The sequence below is a fragment of the Camelina sativa genome, chromosome 14 (assembly GCF_000633955.1).
Source record: "Camelina sativa cultivar DH55 chromosome 14, Cs, whole genome shotgun sequence".
Taxonomy (NCBI): domain Eukaryota; kingdom Viridiplantae; phylum Streptophyta; class Magnoliopsida; order Brassicales; family Brassicaceae; genus Camelina; species Camelina sativa.
This window is the reverse complement of record NC_025698.1, coordinates 10,332,467-10,340,161: the sequence shown is the minus strand read 5'-3', so window position 1 is coordinate 10,340,161 and position 7,695 is coordinate 10,332,467. Positions and strand designations below refer to the sequence as shown.

The window sequence follows — 7,695 nt, the reverse complement described above, 5'->3', positions numbered from 1 at the left end:
ACATCATATATGGTCAATCTCAAGCCATCACTTCCGCTTCACTCATGACACCTTGAGCTTGAGGGAGCGTATGAGAAATCTTGAAGATCACATAATTAATAACAATATATTGTATATTTATTATTTAGATATTTATATATTTACAATCATTATAGTTTAGGAAACTATTGTACTATATAATTCTATGTAACTTAAAGCTTATGATTAGGAGAGTCAATATATTATTTCCGGTGTTCTTCTCTCATCAACCTCTATCACAAGGATCATATTTAAGATGATCGAATGATCATCATTACTTTAAATTATAGTGTTTCTTCGTGAGTTGTTTTGTAAGCACGATGATATATCAATGTCATATGGGGAATCCCATTCAGGAACACTAAATTTTCTGATACCGAATCAACTAATGGTTAAGCATAAAATTTATGAACTACAAGGATTTGTCACGCGTAAATATTCTTGCACAAAACAAAAAATAAAAGAAAAAAGAGATAAGCATTATTCACAAACAAAAAGATATACATGTGATTTTATCAGCGGCCAGCTTCAATGTCAAACCTTGCTACATTGTTGATGCTGTCATAACCACGGCTACTGATATCGCCTTGTGCAGACAAGATGTGACCACTAATCAACTGTTCATTCTCCTCAGTATACTCATTCGACCACTTATGTTTGGTTGTTTTGACTGTCAACGCCTCTAGTTCCGCAGCTACTTCTTTCATCCTCTCCCATCAGTCTTGTACACTCAACAGCAATTCTTGCAGCTTTCTTGATCTCCTCCCTCTGATTATCCTCCTTCATCACTTTCCCATCAATAACCTCATGCAACCTATTCACTTTCGTGGCAGAAGCAAAGTAACTCACCAGATGTTTTGACTGCTGTGGCCGATCAAAGCACATTGCCTTTTGACCTGAGATCAGTTCCATGAGGACTACCCCGAAGCTATAAACATCGCTTTTCTCGTTCAGCAACCCTGTGGTGTAGTACTCTGGGTCTAAGTAACCTAGAGTGCCTTGCACCATAGTTGTGAGCTGCTCTTTATCCATCGGTATCAGCCTTGAAGCACCGAAGTCAGCTACTTTTGCAGTTAAGTTTTCATCCAAGAGAATATTAGCGGTCTTGATATCACGATGGATGATTGGAATAGAAGCAGAGGAGTGAAGATATGCAAGAGTTCCAGCTACTTCTATGGCTATTCTCAGACGGTGTTCCCATGTTAGAGAAGAATTAAATATGGAGTCGTGCAAGTGATCGAAAAGAGTCCCACTGGGAATGAACTCATAGACTAACAATGGAACTTCAGTCTCTAAACAACACCCCAAGAGCTTGACCACGTTCCTATGGTTGATTTGTGAAAGCACTAGCACTTCGTTGATGAACTGCTCTACTTGGCTACTGTCTCCAAGCCGAGCTTTCTTTATAGCAACGATGGAGTTGTCCGGTAATATACCTTTGTAGACTGTTCCTTGGCCTGCCTGACCTAGGATCCTGCTCTCTTCATAACCATTGGTTGCTTCCTTCATGCCTTCCTCAGTAAAGATTTTGACATCAACATTTGATGACCCTGCTACTGAGATTCGATGTATCAACATGCTGCCGCCATTTTTCTCGAAGAAATGTTGTCGGAGCTTGGTGTCCTTTCGGTGCTTCGTTGTCTGTTGTATACAGCTAATGGCAATTAGGAGGACCAAGAAGCCGATGGTTGTTCCTAATCACATCATACATAGATGATTAGAGCGAGTTGATTTAAAGAAAGAATCTAGAACCAACCAATGAAGGGAGCTTAATTAATTACCAAGTAAAATTTGAGTCCATCTTAAGTATTCAGGCCTCGTGCAGCTCATAGTGGAGTTCATAGTGGCAGTTAAGTCGTAACCAGATGGGCACTTGCAATAGAAGCCTCCACCATCCTTGATTCTACAGGTTTTGGGATCGGCACAATTATGTTTATGGATACCGCTATTAGTAGTACACTCGTTGATGTCTGGTCCAAGTAAACAAGCGCAAGATGCAACAAGACATGTATGTATGAGGAAAACAGTTAACATCTAAAAGAAGAAAGAAAGAAAAAGAAATTAATACCAATTAGTACCTTGACAACCGTTTGGAAGGTATGGATTCCCATCAAAACCTTCTAAGCATTTGCAGTTATAACCCTTTCCACGAGTAGAATCAATACATTCACTATTCCCACCGCATATACTTGTGCTTCCAGCTTGCTTGCATGTCTTGTTTCCAATAGACCAATCCAGTGACACAGGGAAACTCGTGAGATTCCGGAGGTTCTTCAGATCTTTCGAAGAACTGAAGTTAAACTGACCGTTCTCAACGAGAAAGGTGTAGGTGCAAGGATTAAACTGATATACAGAATTTTTAAATTGATCTTCGGAAGCACTAAATTGGTTCACGAAGCGATCTGAGCCATATTGGAATATATTGGTATCTGACCGGACATAGACGTCTGTTCTGCAGCAACCTACACCATTACATTCTCCATTTTCCTCTGGTGGTGCGTTGCATAATGACAGGCATCCAGTTGAGTAATTTTTCTTGCCAAAAGTGCTCAGAAGTGCCAAAGCGTTACAGCCTACTAAATAAAACTTGTTGTTGGCCGAGAGAGAGAGAAACTACCATGCAGCCGATACCCGATGAGAGTTTCATTAGTACTATTCCTCTGCTCGTCGTTGCAAACAGAAGATCGGTTAAACATAACACTTAGCTGGCTACTGTGGTTAAAAGTTTTCACTTCATTTTTGTTGCCTATGTAGAGATTCTGTTTCTCGTCGCAGGTGAGATTAAAACTGTCATCTCCCGGATAGTAACAACCTGAAGAAATGCCAAAAGGGTAGTTGATTGTGATGTTGCCACATTTAGTTTGGCAATCCTTGCGAGTTTGATGTTGCGCCTTCACCATCTGTTGCGTATATGCAAAGAAGAAAATAGCAACCAAGAACACACCCTCCTGCAACTTCATCTTCTACCTTATTCTCTCTTTTTTTTTCTTTCTTTTCTCTCTAAATGTGTTTCTCTTTTGAGGTTTCTCTCATTGCTTAGTGGCTTCTTATAGCTAGGAACCAAATATAGAAGTTATATATTGAAGGATGATTCTTATTGATGTACTACAGCTGATATATATACAGACTCAAGACTAAGCTAGGGTTCTATACAGGAGTAAATGAGAATGATTGAGAGTATATACAGTTTACATATATAAAGATCCTAATCAAATTAGGTCCTATGATTACTCCTTCATACGCCCCCTCAAGATGGAGGGGCTGAGCGAAACTCCAATCTTGTTGGATAGATGTTGAAACAGAGTACGCGGAAGGGGTTTAGTAAGACCATCAGCTAACTGGTCCTTGGTAGAAACATGAACAACACGTAAAACACCGGACTGGACTTGATTACGTATGAAGTGATAATCCAATGTAATCTGTTTCATGCGGGAGTGGAACACAGGATTAGCGCAGAGGTAAGTTGCGCCAACATTGTCACAATAGATGGTTGGAACTTGGGAGAGAGGAACACCAAGCTCAGTTAAGAGAGAACAAACCCACATTAGTTCAGAGGAGGTATTGGCAACAGACCTATATTCAGCTTCGGTAGAAGAACGAGCAACACCCTCGAGGTCAATGACACCGGATTGTGCCCAAGATAAACAATGTATGCGTTTGTGGATACGAAGTCGTCAGTGTCGCCAGCCCAGTCCGCATCCGAGTAAGCATGAAGATGAAAAGGGTTCTGACGCCGTAGACAAATACCATATGACGAAGTACCATTTAGATATCGGAGTATGCGTTTAACAGCTTTCCAGTGCTCATCCGTGGGCATATGCATGTATTGAGATAAACGATTAACCGAATAAGAGATGTCAGGTCGTGTAAAAGCAAGATACTGAAGACTACCAACCACACTCCTGTACATGGTTGGATCGGACAGCTTCAAACCAGAGTGAAGAGAGAGCTTGGGAGATGTGGCCATTGGAGTATTTACCGGTTTGGACAGGAGCATGTTTGTTTTGGCAAGTAAATCCAAGATGTATCGGCGTTGATTGAGATGAAGACCAATAGAGTCACGGCGTGCTTCAATACCAAGGAAGTAAGACAGATCCTCATGATCTTTAACAGAAAACCGAGAGGCTAAGCTATCCAAGGTATGAGATAGAAGAGAACGATCATTCCCCGTTACAAGAATGTCATCGACGTAGATAAGCATGTAGACGATAGATGACCCTTTCCGAAGAATGAAGAGAGAAGTGTCAGCAACTGAATTCACAAAGCCCACCGCAAGAAGATATGTTTTCAACTCAAGATACCAAGCGCGCGGAGCCTGTTTCAAGCCATAGATGGCTTTGCGTAATCTGCAGACATGGCTTGGGTTGTCAGAATCTATAAAACCTGGAGGTTGAGACATGTAGACCTCTTCCGTGAGAGTGCCTTGCAAGAAAGTGTTGTTAACGTCAAGTTGACGTATAGGCCAGTCACATGCTACGGCAACACCAAGAACAACACGGATCGTAGTTGATTTAACGACTGGACTAAAAGTCTCCTCATAATCAAGTCCAGATTGATGATTGTATCCCTTAGCGACTAAACGAGCTTTATATCTGTTAATGGAGCCATCAGAGTTGTATTTTGTAGTAAAAACCCAACGACATCCCACGATAGTGACGGGATATGAGGGAGGCGGAACCAAGTCCCATGTGTGATTTCGTAATTGAGCATTAATTTCATCTGTGAGGGCCTGCCGAAAACGATCATCTTTGAGAGCCTGATTCGCCGTCCGTGGTTCAGAAGCCGACGACTGAACAGTGAGAGAGTACTTCTTGTTTGGTTTGACAATGCCCTGCTTTGCTCTCGTAGCCATAGAATGACGATTGGTATTGGGAGGAGGTGGTTGTGGCAGAGGGTGACGGCGAAGAAGAACGAATATCGGGGGACAGAGGAGGTGTCGTGACTGGGGAGATTGATGCCGGAGACATCGACGTCGGTGTAGAAACAGGGGAAGATTGGGATAGGGATCGGTTTGGTTCATTTTGTGGATTGGGATTAATATCTCGGGTTGGTTCTGGGAATCGGTTTGGTGAATGTATTTGTGAGGGTGATTGATGGACCGGATCATGGTGTATTGGTTGTGTCTGGGCCGTGGGCTGTGGCCCATTTTGACTAGGAGCAGTGGGCTCAGAGGAAGATGGAGAAGAAGACGAAGGAGAGAAAGATAGAGGACGTACCTGAGATGTCGATGCCGGCGACGATGAAGGATTCGACGAGAGAATCACAGTGAGTGAAGGAGCCGAAGATGATGGCGAGTGAAGGATCCCACTTGGGGGCAAGACAGACTGTATGAGTGGTACACCGGTGGTCGAAGTCGAAGCCGAGGAGGAGGACGAGGCAACGGGGGTGTGTGTTGTGGCAAAAGGAAACTTAGTCTCAACAAACTGAACATGCCGAGATACATAAACTCGACCTGTTGTTCGATCCAGACAGTAGTAAGCACTCTGCGATTGAGAGTACCCAAGGAAGACACACTCCTTTGATCGATCCGCAAGCTTATGAGGCGCATAAGGTCGAAGCCAGGGAAAACAGGTACAACCAAACACTCTGAGCTTCGTGTAATTTGGTGTTGCCTGAAAAAGTTTCTGATAAGGGGATTGATTTGCCAAAACTGGTGTAGGTAATCGGTTGATGAGGTAGACTGCGGTAGAGAGAGCAAACGGCCAATATTGTTTAGGCATCGAAGCATGAGAAAGCAAAGCAAGACCCGTGGCGATGTTTGCGTTCAGACAGCCCATTGTGTTCAGGTGTGTGTGGAGGAGTGGTGTAGTGAGCTATCCCATTTGTAGACAGGTAAGCACGAAGAGCAATGTACTCTCCACCATTGTCAGAGTGCAAAGTTTGGATCCACTCATGAAAATGATTCTCAACAAGAGCTTTGAACGCTATGAAGGTTTGTTTAACATCTGACTTGTGTTTGAGAGGATAAAACCAAGTGTAACGGGTGTAGTGATCCACAAAAATGAGATAGTACTTGTAGTTATCAAGAGAAAGAATAGGAGAGGTCCAGACATCAGTAAAAAGGTATTGTAAAGGTCTTGTAGAGTGAATAGAAGAAACAGCAAATGGTAATTTGTGTGTTTTATTGAGTAAGCAATCTGAACAAGAGAAATTTGCAGAAGAAGAGCATGAAAGTGGTAAAGAAAACTTGGAGACAAGCGTTTTTAAAACAGAGGAGGAAGGATGGCCGAGACGAGAATGCCAAGAGGATATAGTGGTTTTCGGACTTGGAGATGCATAAAGAGCTTGAATGTGAGAAGCAGTCATCGGCCACTCATACAGTTCTGCTTTAGTCTTGCCTTGGAGTAAGGGGGCCCCCGTGTGAAGATCCTTCACCTGAAAGGATGCAGGAGAAAATTCGACAGTAACTTGATTAGAATTACATAATCGATAGACCGAAATGAGATTTTTGTGTATGTTGGGTGCACATAAGACATCATCTAAAATAAGAGGTCGAGTAAGGGAAGGTAAAGTCGTCAAACCCTGATGAGTGATTTTTAAACCAGAACCATCTCCAATCAAAACCTCATCGTTGCAGAGTATGGTTGATGTAGAGAGAGATTTTGGAGATCCGATGTGATATGGTGGGTAGCACCACTATCCAGTGTCCATGGGTCAGAGTGGTTGGACGCACCTAGAGCCAGATTTGCGCGTGGTTGCCAAGACGTGAAAGGACTGCCGTGTTGCGGACGTGAGAGAGAGATGTGATTCTGAAGCTGAGGACACCTCCTAGCAGAATGACCATGAGTGTTGCAGAACTGGCATTTGCCCATATATGGACGAGATTGACGCTGATCAGAACGTGGAGAAGAGGACTGCCAGTGAGAGTTCTGAGTGTTGGAACGCTGCTTGTGTTGGTTGTTGCTGCGATAGTTGTTGTTGTTGTTGTTGGAAGGACGATGGGACGCGACATTGGCAGTCATGGGAAGGGTAATAAGCGTTGCTTTGGACAAGAGTTTGGCTTCACGAGTACGCAACCTCTCATGAACATACGTAAGTGTTGGAGAGACATCACGAGCTTCAATCTGATCGATAATAGGACGGTAGTCTTCGGGTAGACCGGCAAGAATTAAATCAATCTGATCATCATGATCCATTGGTTTACCTAGATTGGCAAGTGTATCAAACCTGGTGGTAAGACCCTGGAGATACTCATCAATAGTAAGAGATCCCTTTAGTCCAGGACTGAAGCTGATCCTTCAGTTGTTGAACGTGTCCCCGACTCCCCTTGGCATACGTCTCCGCAAGAGTACTCCAGATCTCAGAAGAGGTGGTTGTACGAGACAAGATTGGCTGGACATTGAGAGAAATAGCACCAAGAAGGGCACTATAGATCAATTTGTCTTGACGTTTCCAGTTTACATAGGCTGGATTATCAGAGACAACAGTTGCGGAGGTAATCGTCCGTGATGGAGCCGATGTGGAGCCATCAAGATGACCAACAAGGCCATAGCCATCAACGAGAGCATGAACTTGAAGCTTCCACATGAGGTAATTTGTGGGAGTCAGTTTAGTGACGTTCGTCATATTGATGTGAAGAAGAGTCTGGTTGGTGTCGGTGATGATGGTGTCAGACATCGTAGGAGAGGAGGTGGTGGACATGAAGAAGAATTTTTTTTTTTTTTTTTTTTTTTTTTT

General features: G+C 43.1%; 1 protein-coding gene and 1 pseudogene across 1 annotated transcript; both read right to left on the bottom strand.

Annotated features, from left to right (window-relative positions):
• LOC104740823 lies at positions 534–2,978 on the bottom strand (annotated as a pseudogene).
• LOC109128658 lies at positions 6,576–7,584 on the bottom strand. Its single transcript, XM_019235480.1, has 2 exons — positions 7,270–7,584; positions 6,576–7,199 (listed from the first exon to the last, which is right to left on the bottom strand). The coding sequence occupies exons 1-2, from the start codon at positions 7,582–7,584 to the stop codon at positions 6,576–6,578; spliced, it is 939 nt and encodes a 312-aa protein (XP_019091025.1).